The 18,362-nt window shown below is 39.1% G+C and overlaps 1 protein-coding gene across 1 annotated transcript in view; it reads right to left on the reverse strand.

Moving 5' to 3' along the window:
- Window positions 1–18,362, reverse strand: part of ush2a (Usher syndrome 2A (autosomal recessive, mild)) — a 197,430-nt gene that overhangs the window by 56,462 nt on the left and 122,606 nt on the right. Inside the window, exons 41-47 of the mRNA XM_047821321.1 lie at window positions 17,135–17,763; window positions 14,378–14,706; window positions 13,628–13,750; window positions 13,024–13,187; window positions 11,791–12,000; window positions 3,703–3,905; window positions 3,398–3,510 (exon numbers count right to left, since the gene is read on the reverse strand). Of these exons, the coding sequence (XP_047677277.1) occupies window positions 3,398–3,510; window positions 3,703–3,905; window positions 11,791–12,000; window positions 13,024–13,187; window positions 13,628–13,750; window positions 14,378–14,706; window positions 17,135–17,763 (1,771 nt within the window). The remainder of the gene's footprint in view (window positions 1–3,397; window positions 3,511–3,702; window positions 3,906–11,790; window positions 12,001–13,023; window positions 13,188–13,627; window positions 13,751–14,377; window positions 14,707–17,134; window positions 17,764–18,362) is intronic.

Raw genomic sequence — 18,362 nt, forward strand, 5'->3', positions numbered from 1 at the left:
TCCAGCACACTATGCTCATTTGCATAAACAACAGCCTCAGTTTGCCATATAGGGCAAATAACGTTCCTTTAAAAAGCCTACTCACATGTACAAGTAGTGCCTTGCTAAAAACATGGATCTTGTCAAAAGGTCTAAAATGATCAATTTCAACAACAAAGAACTGTTGCACAAAATACTAGTATTTCTTTTAAAAAATACATTTAATTTCATGGCTACATTTGTGGCCCAATCACATTTAGAAAACCTGCCATGGCAAAAAAAAAAAAATCTCTCTTTACAGTCATCTTTTCTGCTGCTGTATCTGGAAACTTAATACATGTACAAATACAAGACAAGGTGTGTCATTTCTCGGCTCGTAGTTGGTTGCTGATTTCCATAAATGAATTCTTTGCAATGTGACTACAATTAAAAAAAAAGAAACCACAGAATATAGATCACGTCATTTACATTTTGTCTGTGTGCACTTTGCAAGCAAAAAAAAAAAAAACAGTACTGAATGTACTCAATTACGTTGATGTGGAAGATTCTTGCAATTGCAGTTTTCTACCACCGGGGATTCCTGCACAGGGGTGAGCAGAATCTTCCCTAAATATACTTTCATGCATGAATAAAATGTGATGAATTACACTATATAAGTATAAGTCATCACCTAATTGCATAAGTATGATTTACAAAACAGGCATATACATATGGTTGATAAACAAGCCTCCTGGATATTTATCAGCTCACCAGGATTAAAACACACACCAGATCTCCTTTACGTCTTGTTATTTGTAGTAATATTTCGAACCTCTAACTCATCGGCACCGAGATTTATTTTTCTTTCTCTTAGTGTCACACAGCATTTTTACAGAGAGCTTGAGAAGAATGAAAATTAAAGGTCACACATTCTGTTGTTAATTCATCAGGGAAGAATTAAACCCCTATCTATAACACTATAATTACCATCAATGTAAAGAATGAAGGGAGTGAAGACCAGCAAGTAGACCTACAAAGCCAATCCAACCGGTTGCCAAATGCACTTGCGGGCAGCAAATACTGCAGTTCACGCTGACACTTTGTAGATAAGATTAGGTAACACGGCTTTTCAACTTACTGCAAAGTCTGAACTGTGCAGTGAGTTATAGTGGGTGAGCAGCCAATCCCTTTTTTTGATGCACTTCTGATATCGATTTTCCTCTCCATTCATAAGCCGAGCAGAACTGCTTCTCGACAGGGGGAGAGTTTCCTGGCCAGCACGGCTCAGAGTCAAACACAGAGGCAGATGTGCTCACGGTTTCTTTAAGGACTGAATAAAAATGATAATACTGCAAAAAACAAGTGAGCAGTACACATATAACACCTAATTCTCTATATTCAATATTTGACTAGAGCCATTTTTGAGTTCAAATGGAGATTTATTTTAGTTGACTCAAGTGTCCCAACTCTGTGGGAAGAACAAATTCTGTCCATTACAGCCAACAGCTCACCACACACATTAAGAAAAAAAGACGTGTGTATAGAAAAATTAATAATTCTTACTATTTATAACGCAATAAAAGAAACACACTATCCCTTATTACTACTACTTATATTTTACCTTATGCTTAGATTCAGTCTACTTGTTTGTGTCCCATAAATCACTTGTAACATATCTAAGCCATGGTACTGATACAAATCCTCCTCTGCAACAGGGACTTTATGCGTCCGGACCACAGGTCGTGTTCATGAATTTACAAACTGTCAAAGGTTCCATTTCTTTCAACACTAATAAGCAAAACATTTCCAAATTACATGCACAAAATAAACGATGAAGAGATCGGGGAAAAAAGCTGCAGTTGATTCTTTGTGAAGAAATAAGTTTGGGGCATTAAAGTAGAGTTACCATTTTATCACAAAAGGTATTATTGCTGTCTGGCCTTTAATCCCTCGTGGAAGAAAAAAAGCTGAAATTCATATGCATCTGCAGTTGCAAGTAAGCCATCAGCTGTGGCACTTGTCATATTTCAATCAGCTCTTAAGCTGAGGTGTTGATTCCGTCACTCGGGCCCCCGACCTTCCACCAGTTACAGAAATAAATGAACAAGCTATTGATTAAAGTCCACTCGAGCAAATCTAGCACGGCAAATAAATGAACTGTTTGGGGCATGTGTAAGCCGCACCCGTCAATGTCAGGCCAATAGATCAGATATTCTATAGGGAGAGGAAGTACAGCGAAACAGCAATATGATATGGCAGGGTAAGGAATTCTGGGTGGGGATTATGGGTAATGACAGCACACCAGATCCTGTGCCTTAAACAAGCTGAATGTGCAAATATAGCTAACAACAGGACTGTCACAAAAGAATCATCATTACTATGTAGAATAAGGAGAAAGGCATAAATTCCTTTAGTTATTATAAAACAAAATTTGTGACAGATGTTACTGCAAAGAGAAAACATGAACTTATCAGTAGGAAAGTTTCCATCCACTTTTTTCACTGTTCTGTTATTAACAAAGTGAAAATGCATATAAAAATAGTTTATAAATTACATTTTGTTTTTCAAAAACATTTTAAAATGTAAAACTAGCATTTTATAATTTCATGGTTCACATTTGAGGTGTTATACAAAATAATTTGTCCTGATGTTGGGTCCTGATGTTTCCACGATCGCCGGTTCTGACCTGAAAACATGTTGCCATCTCCCTGTTTAATCTGGCAAACTGTGCTGACCACATAGTAGTGGGGGATGTTTACAGGGTTAGATAAAAGTGTACATTGTCATGCACGCAGGAATGATCGGACCCAAACGCAGGATAGCAAAACAAACAGGGTTTAATAACAGAGGAACACGAAACACGACACGGACTAGACAGGACAAGACAACAGTCGATTCCGCGATGCACAAGGCAACGCGGCACAGTTAAATAGACACGGTGATCACAATAGGAAACAGGTGTATAGACAGGGAGGAGCAGACGAAGGCGGGGCAGACACGTGACGAGGAACATAAACATGCATGTCATGACATGCATGCTGTGTGCATAGCTATTTATAAACAATTAATGCACCATTGTATCACGCTGCTGACTGTAGCGGAGACCCTTTAAATTGCAGGCCGTAAATTCTTACGGTGCACTGGGTGGCTCTTGAATCCCTATTCTTCCCTTGATGGATAGATGGATGGATGGATGGAGGATATGACATGATAACTTTAAATGCAAAGCAAGTTATTTTATAAGCACCTCACGGTGAGGTGCAAGACAAGACACTCTGAAATGTGACACCTTATTTTGCCATTTATCTAACACATCTAAACATAAGATTAGTGAAATGTATAGGCAAATTGCTATACTGTTAAATATTTGACTCTGCTAATCCTTACATGGAAACATAGCTACGGTTTTTTGAAGATCACAAACAGATCTGCAGCTCACCTGGAGCTGAGCAGTCGGATGGTAGGTGCTGCGATGTCTGCTGGTGTGTCCTCCACAGTTGTTAACTTTGTGTTGTTGCTTTTCACACATGCATACACTGTGCACACCTCCACCTAAACACGCACGTCCGAGAAACACCATGTGAGCTGTCGACTTACTACTTTAACAAATCACGACTCAACATTAAACACAGTGTTCCTAGATTTTTTCTTACAATACAGGATACAACAAAAGATTTATTCTGCCATTCATTATATACAGCTTTAAAGATTCATTATTCATTAACATTTGTGAATAATACTGACCTGAACATCATACACAGTGAAAGGCTGGAGGCCTCCCAACTCCAGGGATCCAGACATGTTGTCAGTGGAGGTGTACAGCTGGCCATCCAGATAGATGGAGTAGTGCGTAACAGCACCGTTAGGAACCAGAGGAGCTGCCCAGAGAACCCGCACAGATGTACTGTTGAGGATCACAATCTCTGGGGGAAAAACTCCTTCCGGCTCTGAGTAAAGAGTGTAAGAGTGAGCAGTATTTAGTGTTCATAATATATTATGACACATTACATGTGCTTGGAGCGTAAAAAACATTCACTACTTCATTGGGGAAAAAAATAAGTAGCAGTTAATCAGTTTATCTGTTGATCTGGTTGCACTCGAAACTTATTAGAAAAAAAAAACTGGAAAACATTCAAACATTTCTGAAACCTATTTTTAGTTTATTGGAACAAATATGGATTGAATGTCATTTTTTCTTATCTATCTTATATTCACTGAAATCACACCCAGTAAAAAACTACACTCTTTTAGACTTTATTTAGTTGAGTCTTTGATTATGTTGAACATTCACAATGTAGTAAGCAATTAGATCACACACAAACACACATACACACCCATACACACAAACACACACACAAACCCCCTCACCTACATTTTAACCCAAGCAAACTCCATTCCTCAAAAACACTGATTCTTGCTAAATGAGGTCTCCCTGGACTAAGAGCACGTTGAGGTTTCACTGCTGAATCTTCATATTTTACTTTTCCCCTCTTGACAATGATGGTCAGCATGATACTGCAACTGCCTGCAATTTTGTTTTATTGAGAAAACTATCATTTATTAAGAATCCTGTGTTTAACTGAACTGTGTTTGACTGAACACACATGATGTATGGAAATGATAACACAGAGAAGGAGAATAGTGATTCCAGCATAAACACATGGTCACATAGTATTTAGCCAGACATAATAATTCTAGGGGCTTGTCAATTTGCAAAAAAAAAAACAACCAACCAAAAAACCCAATAATAATAATAATTAACAAGATTTTTAAAACTTTTTGCTGGACTGTCCACAAGCCAGTCTTAAAGAGCCATTTTTTATTTATCACGGACATTCCCACTGAAGTTTCTCATTCTATACAGTTGAGCAATTGAGAGTTAAGGGCCTTGCTCAGGGGCCCAGCAGTGACAGCTTAATGGACATGAGATTCAACTAACAACCATTCAACTGGTAGTCCAAAACCTTAACCCCTATGCTACCACATCCCTCCATACCAGTGTATGACTGATACCAGGAACATTTGACATACATGCAGATATACAAACTATCCCACCTTTTGGTAAATTCTGTAAAGTTTTACAGATTTAAAGATTTCTAAATTAGAGCATCTTTGTGTCATTTTGGAATAGCTAGATTAACACTATTTCAAGGCCGTTAAATAGTGATATGTTTTTATGTGAGTGTCAGTCCTCACTTCAAATATCATCAAAGCTAAATATGTCAAATAAACACAGTTGTGGCTATGCTTGAAATATGATTGTAGTAAATAAGTAATAGTAAATGAAGGGCTATGAGGATGTACTGGGGAATGAATGTGTTTGTAGCTGTAATGACGGGTCAACAGGCTGAAGATCCATGTGCAGTGGTTTTAATGAACAAAAAATCAAAGTCAGACAGGCAGGGTTGAAGCCGGCAAACACAATATCAAAGCAGATACAGAAATCGGCAACGGCAAACAGGCAGAAGGTCGGGGCAGGCAACAAGCAATCAGAAAAACCAGTAGACAGAAACAGGATCAAAACCAAACTAGATAAACACAGGAAACGCTCAGAATGACGGTAGAAACACATCAAGACTTCGCACCGGCATAAAATTCAAGTTGAGCTTATGTAGGGAGTGGTTGATGAGGAACAGGTGGCAGTGTAATCAATGACAGTGAAGGATTCTGGGAGGTGTAGTCCGGAAGAGCTTAATATTCTGGGGATGCTTCCCTTTGCTGGCATTAGGGAGGAAGCCACATACAGTAATGGTTATAATTATTTTGAAATCTATGTTGTTTAATAGCATGACTACAGTGTGTGTTCTATTTAGCTATCTAGTTGGTTCAGTTAGCTGTTTGAAATGAATGGTTTGAAATGAAAACAACAACAAAAAAAATTACAATTCTAAAAAAGCAGGTAAAAGATTTGAAAATATTCTACCAGATTCTTTATCAAATGAATGCTCGCACTGTGAAGCTGTAATCTCCAGCTGTGCCAGATTACAAAACTGGATATTGAGAACATGCAATGTGTAATATGTTGAGTGTTTGCAAACTTGCTGTTCTTAATTGACAGAGGCAGAAAAAGCACAGTATTCTGGCTGCATCTCTCTCTCTCTCGCTCTTTCTCTCTAGTTGTTTTTTCGGGGAGTTCCCAGCAGACGGTTTGTGGGTAAATTGAATCAGTCCTGACGGAGCGTGGTGGGAATGGAGTACTGCACCAGGGGGCGGGAGGTTAACTGAGCCAGTCTGGGGGATTCTTTCTGCTGCCTACAATGGTGCTTCCCAGTGTCCTACAAAGCACTGTATTCTGCTCTTTTTATTTTCAGGCTTTCTCTCTTTCACTTACACACATTTTATTTACTAGCTCAACATTACACATGGTTCAGTGCTAGATAAACATCTTGTGAATTTTGTGAAAGGTCACTGAAAGACTTGATGATTGATAGGAAAGAGATTAAATATCCACACTGCATCTTTATATGAGCTACAGATTAACATAAACAACAATGGGGTCCTCTAACCTGATCTCTCACCCACATTAATTCTAAAGAAAATTGGAAAATTATTTAAATAGTTATGTATCTAGACCGAGCCTGATCTTCAGGAGTACATGAAGCAATGGTAGAGTACCTAGAGTGCATTTTAAAATTAAATTATTTATCTGAGGCTAATATGGCCATAGTTATTTCTTAGAGTAGTGAAAAATAGCAGGGTAAAAGGAAATTTTTGCCTTTGCATAGTGGCAGCATCTCATACTCATAAACATGAGTTTAGCACAGAATACTGGTAGCTCAACATCATGCTAAATAATTGGTGTGTAAAACAGAAGCACAGCAAAGAAGTGGCGTTGAATGCACAACATGATATAATTAAGGCTGCCTTGGCAAAATTAGAGATCTACTGTATCCTCCAGGCAATACAACTGGACAAGTGAATAATTGATATCATTGAAATGGTTCCACCAGAACTTCCTCCTCCACACCGCCAAAGGGAGCCCTCACCAGAGTATTAGCATTTCTTGGTCACCGTGTCTCTTCACAAGCTTTTGGACATTTAAACAATGCCCACATTGTGAATTATTGTTAGTCTTGTTGCCTTACCGATCCGTTTGACATTGTTTATTGTTTTGTATTTTCCGTCTGTGTATATTTCAATAAACATCTCTGTAAATGGATTCAACTCCATCTGATCCTGCCACCTCATTACAAACATGATACACCATACATATGACTGGGCTAATCTTACATTAAACTAAATGAATTTATAGCTCATACAAGTTTTTAAGAGGATGTTGAACCTGTGACTTGATAAAGAAGCAGGCATAGTGGCATAGTGGCATAGTTTAGATCAGTTGGTGAGACCTGATACCTTGCCAAGAGTGCATGTACAGAATATCTTCTTCTTCTTCTTCTTCTTCTTCTTCTTCTACCGCTTTTCCGGGGCAGGGTCGCGGGGGCAGCAGTCTAAGCAGGGATGCCCAGACTTCCCTCTCCCCAGACACTTCCTCCAGCTCTTCCGGGGGAATACCGAGGCGTTCACAGGCCAGCCGAGAGACATAGTCTCTCTCCAGCGTGTCCTAGGTCTTCCCCGGGGCCTCCTCCCGGTTGGACATGCCCGGAACACCTCCCCAGGGAGGCGTCCAGGAGGCATCTGAAACAGATGCCCGAGCCACCTCAGCTGACTCCTCTCGATGTGGAGGAGCAGCGGCTCTACTCTGAGCTCCTCCCAAGTGACTGAGCTCCTCGCCCTATCTCTAAGGGAGCGCCCAGCCACCCTGCGGAGGAAACTCATTTCGGCCGCCTGTATCCGGGATCTCGTCCTTTTGGTCATGACCCAAAGCTCATGTCCATAGGTGATGACCATAGGGGCCGATCTCCTGTGGGCCCACCACCTGCAGGAGAAACCGTAAGGGGCCGGTGCAATGTGGATTGGGTGGCAGTCGAAGACGGGGGCCTTGGCGACTCAATCCCCAGACACGGAATGTACAGAATATCAAATATACAATAGATAACCAGTACATGAAAGAGCTATGTGCTGGTTTGTGAAGCGTATCATACACTGGTGAGTGTAGTTGTTGATTCTATGGCAGACTTGCTACTGGTCCGTATGGAACTTTTGCCCATTAAGAGATGGGCACAAACATATTACAGCATGTAACTATGGAAGTCACAGATGGTACATTTTCCATCAGTTGTGGAAAATCATGTAAAGGAGGAGACAAAGTCTCAAATGTGACCGCCAATCTACCGGCTCCATTCGATGGTGCACAGACCCAGGAATCTTTTGTTTAAGGTGGGAGCAAAACTTGTGTTGCAACATATTGCCAATAAGTTTTCTGTCCAATTAGCATTCTGTTCCCATGGACTTGGTCTTCATAGACAGCAAAAGAGAATATACGTTACATGGTTCAGCAGGACAGGTACAGTTGTTCTCCTCGATACAAGGTGATAGTCACTTAAGCAAGATTTAATGGAAATGTAAGAAAATGTTTGTGTTGATACTGTAATCAACTGGCTGACTACAACACTGAAGCCTCAGAAATGAAATGGGGATACTGAGTATACTGTGTGCTGGGTATCATTTTTAGAGATTTACTATCACTCAGGGGTCCAATCAACTCAGCCAAAGTCACTTGGTTATACTGTAGAAGTGGAAAATATTTAATGTACTGTATGAAGTGGTAGAATCTGGCTCATTTTAGGTCTGGAAGACAAAGATCTAAAACAATTAATTTCAGGAAATATGTGAGATAGAGCTTCTGCAATGCCTGAGACTAGGCATACTCCACTATGTGTAAAACTGTCTGCAGTGCAAATGACAACAAGCGAGACAAAGCCCTGATCTGGAAGCCCAGGACCAAAAGTCATTATGAGAGAAGCCATTTGACACTAGAACAGACTGTAGAGTTCAAGCTCAAGTCATCGGTTATGTAATCTTATAGGTGTGAATTAAAAAAAAAAAAAAAAAAACAAACTTAGGTGGGAAAACAAGTTCTGGAATTAAGTGGATGCACACATCCATATCTCTGTTATGGTAGAGGATGCATGCAGCTCTGATGTGTAATACCAAAGCAAGAAGGTGGCTGAAGCAATTTGCAACACCAAAGACAGAGCAGAACTCATTATGTATCAAATGTGGTTCACAGACAGGGTATAGACAGAGGTTCCTTTGTGCCAGGATGTGCCGGTGCATGACAACTGGTCTTTCCACCATAGAGGTCTTCTTACCATAGTCACCTTCATGGACGACACTGCTGGACATTTGTGTCCACATTTTTGTGCTTGCAGGTGAGAATGTACCCAGGCCAGAGCTCTAGGAACTGTATACAGTATATGCTATGCAGAAGTGACTGGCAGCTGGTGGGTCACTAACCAACTGTTTGTGTACTCTGAGGAAAATCATTTAAGGACTCTGAAGACATCGGCCATTGGTTAAAGGAAGTGATTTCAGAGGCATATTTGAATACAGGTCAAGGGTACCCTTTTCCATTAAGTGCCATTGGATGAGTGCTATGGCTAATCAGGCAGGGGTTGAGCAGCTGTGATCTCTGTGGCTCATAGGGTATTTCCTCTCATATGGCAGAATGATCTGTCCAATAAATATAGGGTTCACTCAGTAAAGACAAATATAAGAGGAAACATGGATTATAAAATTTTATATTATATACAAGAATGAAAAAGCTCCCAGTACACAAACAGCTGAATGTTTAGCTATGCCTAATGTTAATAAGCTAGTAACTCCCTCTTGATAAAGGTTTATGTTCAATGATTTGTAGATAAATACATGAGTTACTACTAATCGATGACGGTCAGTTTCTTACTTTTTTTTTTTTTAAGCTATAAAACCCATAAGTTATTAGGCATAGCATCTATAGCACATGATGCTAATGCTGAACTGCTGAAAAGTTAGTACAGTATTAATATATTGCGCAGGTCATCTGCGATTATAAACTATGCTTAGTTACAAATATAACAGGTCAAGAGAAACCATAAATCCCACTGTAAAGTATATATTTTAAGTATTCACTCTCTCTGTGCCTCTCCGTGCCTCTTATTGCCTCCCAGTTCATAACATTTCCACTCCAGCATCATTCACACTCCGCAAGACTTCGCATGCTGGCCAACTTCTTAATTAAAGCTCTCTTAACATGTGCATTATCTGGTGCCTTAATATGATTTGCAAGTTCAATTGCAGTTGTTAAAGTGGGTTGCCCTTTAGGCTGTAAAATAATGAAATTACCGGTGAAAGCGCTTAGCTAAACGGCCCGTAACTTTTATTTGGGAGATAATGATTATCTAATGTTTTTAATGTGGATTTTACTATGTGAATAGGATTAGAAGAGGGAAAAAGTTATGACACACTGCAAGGAAATGCTCCTTGAACCCATTCTCAACTGGATTAAGGGAGATATTTCAATCGGACTCAACGAGGGGTAACCTGCAGTTTGCTGCTTCAAGTGTGTGAGCATGCTCAGATGTGTGTTAGAGTGTATGCGGATGTGTGAGTCAGAGCAGAAGAGAGAAAGAGAGGGAGGGAGAGAGTGAAAGTAAGTGTGTGAGCGAGAGAGCTTAATCTGATACCCATGTTATCGGTGAATCAGTACTTTTACTGCGAGGGAGAGGGACAACTTAATTACTATTGATCACAGTGCAGAGGTCGGTATATCAAACATTTTTGGTAAAACGCAAATGTTCTCTGCACGCTTCTAGAGAACGAAGAGCAAATATTTAATCAATTCAGAGATCGGTCTCAGCTGCCTTTATCTCTGTGAACAGGTCTGACTGAAGTGATGTGGGGACGGCAGACTGATGGAAATCACTGGAAAATGTTTTTAAGTGCTGACAGCAGGACTGAAAATAGTCAATGTAATCAACAGTCCAACTGCCTTCAAATTTTAGCATCTGTTAAAACTTTTCTAAAGCAGACCTTTAAATGGATATACAGTATGAACAAAAAATCTTTAGTGAAGAAGCATAAGACTAGTAACAACAAAAACAGGGTCAAAATCTTCATCTAAGACCTATGTGCAGTGTATGAGACATCATTTGTTCTGTTCAATGTTCTGTGGCATTTTGTAATACTTGATTGTATCTCTAAACTAGTGGGACACCATATTTTAATTACTGGTGCTGATATGTAGACAACAGTGTGGCCGATCGTCTGTTACGAGCACATTTAAGTACAAGAACAGAAACAGAAAATTGGGAAACTAAATGAACATTTATTGTGCATAATATAAAATATTCTTTGAAATACATTAAATACAATCAATTGAGAAATGTATACTTATAAAAATAGTTTATTTTGCATCTTGGTTAACATCTACAAAAATGAGAAACTGAGGTTTTGCTCTGTAAAGTTCTCCCAGAGAGGATTTGTTTTCTGTCTAGACATCTAATACTTTAACAAACGAGTGATGTCTTGTCTGTCAGAAGCTCTCTTCAAGTCTGATTAAGGAAGAATGCGATTATGCATCTTATAGAATAAAAACGTTTGGCTTTAGCGATATAACAGTCTTCCTCTACTCTAGACCAGAGCACTGCAGTATAACTGATGTATTCATTGTTCATATACTTCAGTACCCATACTTATTATTAGTGGCCTACCATTTGGAAGAAAAACACTGATCTATCTAGACCAGGAAGTGAGTTTTTATTGGTGTGTTGGAGGGAAAAGACCCGCAAAAATATCGAATTGTTAATTCGGTTAAAAAAATATGACCGTACTGCAAGACTGGCATATTTAATACAAAAAATTGACAAGATTTTCATTTTTATTACTTCCCTAAAAAAGCTAAAAGGAAGAGGTCAGAATTGTTAAATTGGCTACCGATTTCTTTTAACTCACCACCATCTGCAGTAGTACATGTGACCTCTGGACTGGTGATATTGTGAGCTCCATTAGATGCCGTCAGAGATAATGTGTACTCAGTGTTGGGCTGTAGGTCAGAGATCAGCACTGAGGTCACAGAGGGGTCAAGCCGGAGCCTTTGGCTTTCCTTGATGGAAGTGACTGTGAGAAAATAGAGCTCCACCTTTCCCTGCAGGTCTTGGAGAGCTGAGAAGAGAGACATTTTGGGTTAGGAACAGAGACAGGGATGATACTAAGAAACAACTATAAACAATACAGATTTGTCTATAAGGTTAATAGCAGAAAATGCTGCACCATGCCTACTTTTAAAAACATGTACCATTAAACCTAAGCTAATGAAAAATTGTATGAATTTGAATAAACAGATAAGAAAGTGTTCTGGTAAGAAACACTATGCTGAAACCTAAGCTTAGCAATAAATAAATAAATAAATAAATAAATAAATAAATAAAAAACAAAAACAAAAAACCCCATACTTAAAAAACCTTAATAAATAACCTGCTGGAAAAATACTTACTAAAAAATACTAAAAGATTAGTGAAAAACATAACACTTAAAATATTAAATAACCAAAAAAACCATACATGCATACTAAAATCTCTAAAAATTAATACATTCTTACACTTTACTACAAAGTAAAAATAATAATTACTGAAAATGACTAAAAACATAAAAAACAGACTAAAATCTTATTATCATTATATTTAAAAATGACAAAACAAAAAAATCTTTTTATGAATAATTACTTGAAAAAGAACAAAAAATTATTAAAAGAAATGACTAAAAACATACAAATACAAAACTTAATAAAAAATACTAAAAAAGATTCTTATAGTTTTGCAATATTCCTTGGAAACAATAAGCATTAACATTTTAGAAATCATGCAAATTTTTCTGATCACATTCAGTGATATATTTCATTTGAAAAATTCTGGCAGCTCTGCCAGCATGGCATACTAATGAACACGGGATAAAAACTATTTTTGACGCAATCGTGGAGTCTCTCAATCCATCAAAAATGTACTTTTTCCCCCCTGGACATCTGTTGAGCAGACAGGACAAATGATCACTATCACTATTTGAGAATGTGACAACTATTTCCCTGTATGCTTAATATCTGGGTAGAACACACACTGTCAGCTGTCAGTATTATATGTCTGTATATGCATTAAAAGCCATTAAAATGTTGAAATCTTAAAGCTATCTCACTGGGTGTGGTCCACTGAAGCAGAATGGCCGTGTGGTTGATGGTCTGAGCCGACACATTGGTGGCATGGAGTGGTGGGCCAGCCAGAGTAACTCCTGAAAACACCTCTCCTGAAGCATAGCCCACGTCATTGTACACCAACAGCTTGTATTCATACCAGGTGTATCTATGAAAACACACAAACATCAACTCTGCACTCACAAAAACAATTAGGTTATTAATCTGGTTAACAACAACAAAAGAAGAAGAAGATAGATGAATGAATGAATATTTATACTGTATATTATTTTAATTGTTAGTTTTTAATGCACTCTTCAGGGCCATGATGTCATGCACAAGACTATAAGATAGCATGCATTCACTTCATAAACTAGAGAAAAAGAAAGAAAAAAGAGGTAATATGCAGATGTCTTTGAGTCTGCTACAAACACACACAAGCACACACACGCACGCATGCACACAAAGATTAGTGCAAAAACAATTTAATTCTTTTGGATATTTGCTTAATGTATCTTTGAGCTGTATTAAAAAGATGGCATCAGAGCACAAAACCAGGTTTGTACACACTGGCGGCGTTTGCATTAAAGCTAATTTTGGTAATCTCACCTGCTAAGGCCTTTATCTTCGTGGAACAATTTGTCTCCTGCGTAAACATGGTACCAGTGATTGAAATCTTCAGGGGGACGGGAGGCCAGGGGCTGCTGGGTTTTCCGTCTCAGCAGCTTGTACCTAAGGGCAGGAGAAACGGCCCAATAAATCACAGCCTGCTCAACTCCCACAATCCTCTTGCCGTTTCAGCCTTGCCAGTTAACACCCCCCCTCCTCACTCTCTCAACAATAATGCTAATTTTGCCTGTAATCATGAGAGCTGGGCTTAATGTGCTCTTCATAAGCCTAGTTCAACAAACAAGGCATTGGAGGGAAAAAGGGTCATGAATATTAATGGTCAGACATGAACACAGAGCTTTATGTACCACCTAATCAGCTCAAAAACAGACTCACTTATTGGGTGAGAAATAACAAAAGGTTGTTAAGCTGTATTTTAGCCTTGCAATGTAGACTGTTACTCTCCAGTACCATATATAACTCCTATTAGCAGTACTTCTGTAAAGGATTATTCAGTGTTTAGGGAATGTTTCTGCCATTTGAACTGCTTACACTAACACATGCCTTTGAAAAACAGCTGAAACTCTTCCAGTATTGTAATCTATGGGATTTACAGCAGGTGGTAAACTGTAGGCTTACATCATTATCTTAATCATTCAGTATCACTAGTGACATACTGAAGGTGCAGTTTTTCCTTTTTAAATAATTATACAGATAAAAAAGAATTCCAGTAAAAAAAAATGTATGTACCGTATTTTTGGGCCGTTTGGTCTTGTCGGTGGGTGCCACGACACAGTCAGGAAAGATTCACTAATGGCGATGACTAAGAGTGCTGGAACCCCTTGAGGAATCGTGGGTAATGTAGTGACAGGAGTAGGCAGGCTCTCAGTACAGCCTCCAACAAAGCCCCCACCCCCTGAACAGGTGAGAATGGTCACGTTGTAGTTAGTGTATGGCTTTAGGCCGCTGATGGTGCAGTTAAGCGCTGAGGTGTCAGTGTGTGATATGCGTGGATCTGGCATCCGGATCTCGTAGCGCTCAATTTCTCCGTTGGGGAACAGTGGGTCTGACCATGTTACCTATATTAACATATATACATGCATTCACATGATTAGTATTATGAACCCGTAACAGCCAATCCTATTAGAGTAAGCCTTTATACATTTTTGTGAAGGTTTGTTTCAGTTGTCATGAACCACCATTAAGTAAAGTGTTTCCTTTTATATACTACAGTCTGAGATGAAGTGTCACAAGGGAAGGAAAGGAAAGTGTCATGCTTTATCAGGTGCAGGTCAGCATTTTAGGGCAGTGCTTCAGAAGGATGCTACAGTTAGCTACATTAGCTAAAATTAGCTAATGTGTTTAAGCCATGCTTTACTTCATCAAACTTTCAAATAGTGTGTATCTCTCTCTCTCTGCAAAGGAGAAAATGCAACACCAACAATTTATGTCCTCTGTTTCCAAAAATAACAGACCTACAGATCTGAAAAAGCCCTTAGACACAGGTTTGATGTTTGATATTAACATCATGACTAAAATGTGCACAGTGTTTTACACATGTTGGGAGCTTCATAACAAAAACCTAACAATACTGTAATACTGGTAATTTGATATACTGGGAGTAAAAATCACTGGATATTATAGCATTGTCAAATCATGTCCAAAACAACAACAACAAAAACAACAACAACAACAACAATGTACAAATAAAACTATTATATTTCACAAACCTACTAATGAGCAACAACCATCTCTGAAAACACTAAGCCAAAAAAATCCTACCTGAAAAAAATAGCTGTAATGGCTTTCCACATTTCCCAGACCTTCACAGGCATTATGCTTTTTTAAAGAATGACATCCTTTCCTCTCAGTATTGGTTTGTACAGCTTGTAAGCTTAAATGTTGCATTTCTTCATTACAGTCCTAATGATTCTAACATACTGTATGTATGACAGACAGTGAGTAATATTTGTACAGTGAGTAATATTTTATAGATTTGTGCAGAATCTCAGAATAATGACACAGGATTCTTAAAATAATGAAATAATTAGCCACTTTCTTCCAGAAAAGAAGATATGTCTAGAGACAATAGAAGCGCTGAGTAGCTCAACAGGAATAAATGCACTTCATATGCTAATGAAAACAACTGTTTTGTGTGCTTTTACATGTGTAAGAACTCTTATCCGGTTATATATGGAAATGGAACAGTTTCCAAATTAATAAAATAATAATAGCATTAAAATAAACCTGGGGTTAAGGGAAATGAATTATTCACACAAGTTTATGCAAATGCATTTTGTTTGAAGTGGTAAGCATTTCTATTCAACATCCTTGACACTGAAAGACAGACACAGCGAGAGAGAGAGAGAGAGAGAGAGAGAGAGTCTAGCTGAGCTACAGTGAGGGTCTTTGAATCCAGCTACGTTGTTCTCTCGTGCATTGTATTCAATGTGGGCTTCAGACGGCTCATTCCAGGCTGCTTAGAGATTTGTCTGTGGTGACTTCTGAATCAAATAAGCACTTTCAGCTAAGGGAAGATAAGACAGTATCTAAGAAAGTGTGCATGTTAATGGAGGTGAGCTGTGCACTGATGGAAGTCACATAAAAGTTGGTGGACACATTGCTATAACACTCATATATGCTTTTTGAATATCTCATTCCAGATCATCTGTTGCTGTTAGAATAACCTCCAATTTTCTCGAAAGATGTTTCCCAACGTAAGGATTTTGGAGCCACGTGAGCATTAGTGAGATCTTTTTGGGCGAGGTGCAGTCTGGGGAACATACATGTATAGGTGTGATGGTCAGGGGCTCACATACAGTACTTTGGGCCATATTGTATGCATATGTATAGGAAAACCATATATGACAGTGGCTCTTGTTTTATACAGAGCAGGGCTGTAAACATGTTTTCTAAAAAGAGTCAGTGTGGGTGCAAAATTGCATTCCAACCGAGCAGAAGCCATACCTGAGTCCACAAAAAGTGAGATCAACTGGTTTAACATGTGGAACCATGTGTGCTTTTTGCTTGACTGAAATGAAAACCTTCACTCACACTGGCATTCACTTTACAAAGAAGATTGGACACCACTACAGGACTCTTACTTGAAACCTTTTCTGAAAGGATAACTCTCAATTCTGTCTTTCTAGAAAGAACCATTAAGTTTTCTTTTCTTTTTTTTTTGTCCTGGGGAAAAAGTCTTCAGTTTTTGTTTTTTAAATTAAGATAAAATAGGTCTTAATAGGTCTAGCTTTAATTATGTTGTGGTTATATTTTATAGCATTATAATTATCTAAAATTATTAGAATAAAATTACTTCAATGAAGGTTTGAGTTTTTTCTCACAGGTTTTCAGTATGACTTCAAGATCTCCATAGTACTAACTTTACCAAAGTTGATTAGTGTTGTATATTAATTCTGGATAAATCAAATTAGCTGATGATAAACTGATTCAGATAAGCAATCTGGATTGCCATTTAAATCTACCTATGCACATACAGAATTTTACCTGGACAGACTCGGGCCCAAGCACCAGCACTTTGGGTGGCTGTATGCCTGCAGGTCGTGAAGGTCGGGTTGTGACCTTTTCCCACTGACTGCTGTTGGAACCTCCCTGCCTGGTTGTGGCAATCACCCGATACTCATAAGTGCTCCAGGGACTGAGAGATGCTGAGTTGTCCAGGTAGGTGAGAGTCTGGTTAGGCATCATGTTGGCCACTTTGGAAATCTGCTGACTGCCATTAACTCTCCGTTCCAACACATAGCTTTCAAGTGGTCCGTTGGGATGCAGCGGTGGAGCCCAGGTCACCAGGACAGAGGTGGGTGTATCGGAGTAGAGCTGAGGGCTGATCACACCCTCTGGAGGGGCTGCAGGTGTATGGAGTGTGTGTGAATTAGTTGAGAGTGTACAGCCCATCTCAGTACATGCCTCTACCTCGATGAAGTAGTGCTGGTAGGGTGCCAAATTAGAGAGGGTGAGGCTGGTGGTGTTTGCATGCACGGTGATGATGAGTTGGCTATTCTGGTAGACATTGTAGTTGGTAAGGATGCCATTAGAGCGTGAGGGAGGAGACCAGGAAATGGTTGCATTTCTCGGGTGGATCTCATACAGCATCGGAGGGTCTACAAATTCAGGGCCTAAATGACAGACAGAAGCAAGCAGAGTCAAAATTCTAATGCTGACATGATATTGGATCTTTAATAAGTGAAAACTGTATGTATGTTATCGGCAACTCATGTCTCCAAAAAACTATGCATAGGATTGAAGAGGAGAAGAAAGCAGAATCTGTGATGATTTGAAAAAATCATTGAAGTCTTCTGACATAATTTTCCCTGAGTGGCTTGCAGAGAACAGCAACCAGGACATCAGTGTACATTGCCAAAAAAACCTTGTGGAACTCCAAGCTTGGGTTTTTCATAAAAACACACACAGAGCCAACCAAAGCCAATCCCCCCACCCCCCGGACACACACACACACACACACACACACACACACACACACCACTCCCACACACCCAAAGCCACACACACACACCAAGCCACCCAAAAACACCCACACATAGCCACCCAAAAAAACCAAACACCCACATCCACCCCCACACAGCCACCCAAAAATGAATTGCTATTGTATGTGGTAGGTTTAAAGTTTAATGAAAAGCAACTGGGAAATTAAAAAAAGGTAAAGCTGGATACCTAAAATAAGAACGAATTCCGTTGTGGTGTGTTGTGTGTGTCC

The sequence above is a fragment of the Tachysurus fulvidraco genome, chromosome 12 (assembly GCF_022655615.1).
Source record: "Tachysurus fulvidraco isolate hzauxx_2018 chromosome 12, HZAU_PFXX_2.0, whole genome shotgun sequence".
Classification (NCBI taxonomy): domain Eukaryota; kingdom Metazoa; phylum Chordata; class Actinopteri; order Siluriformes; family Bagridae; genus Tachysurus; species Tachysurus fulvidraco.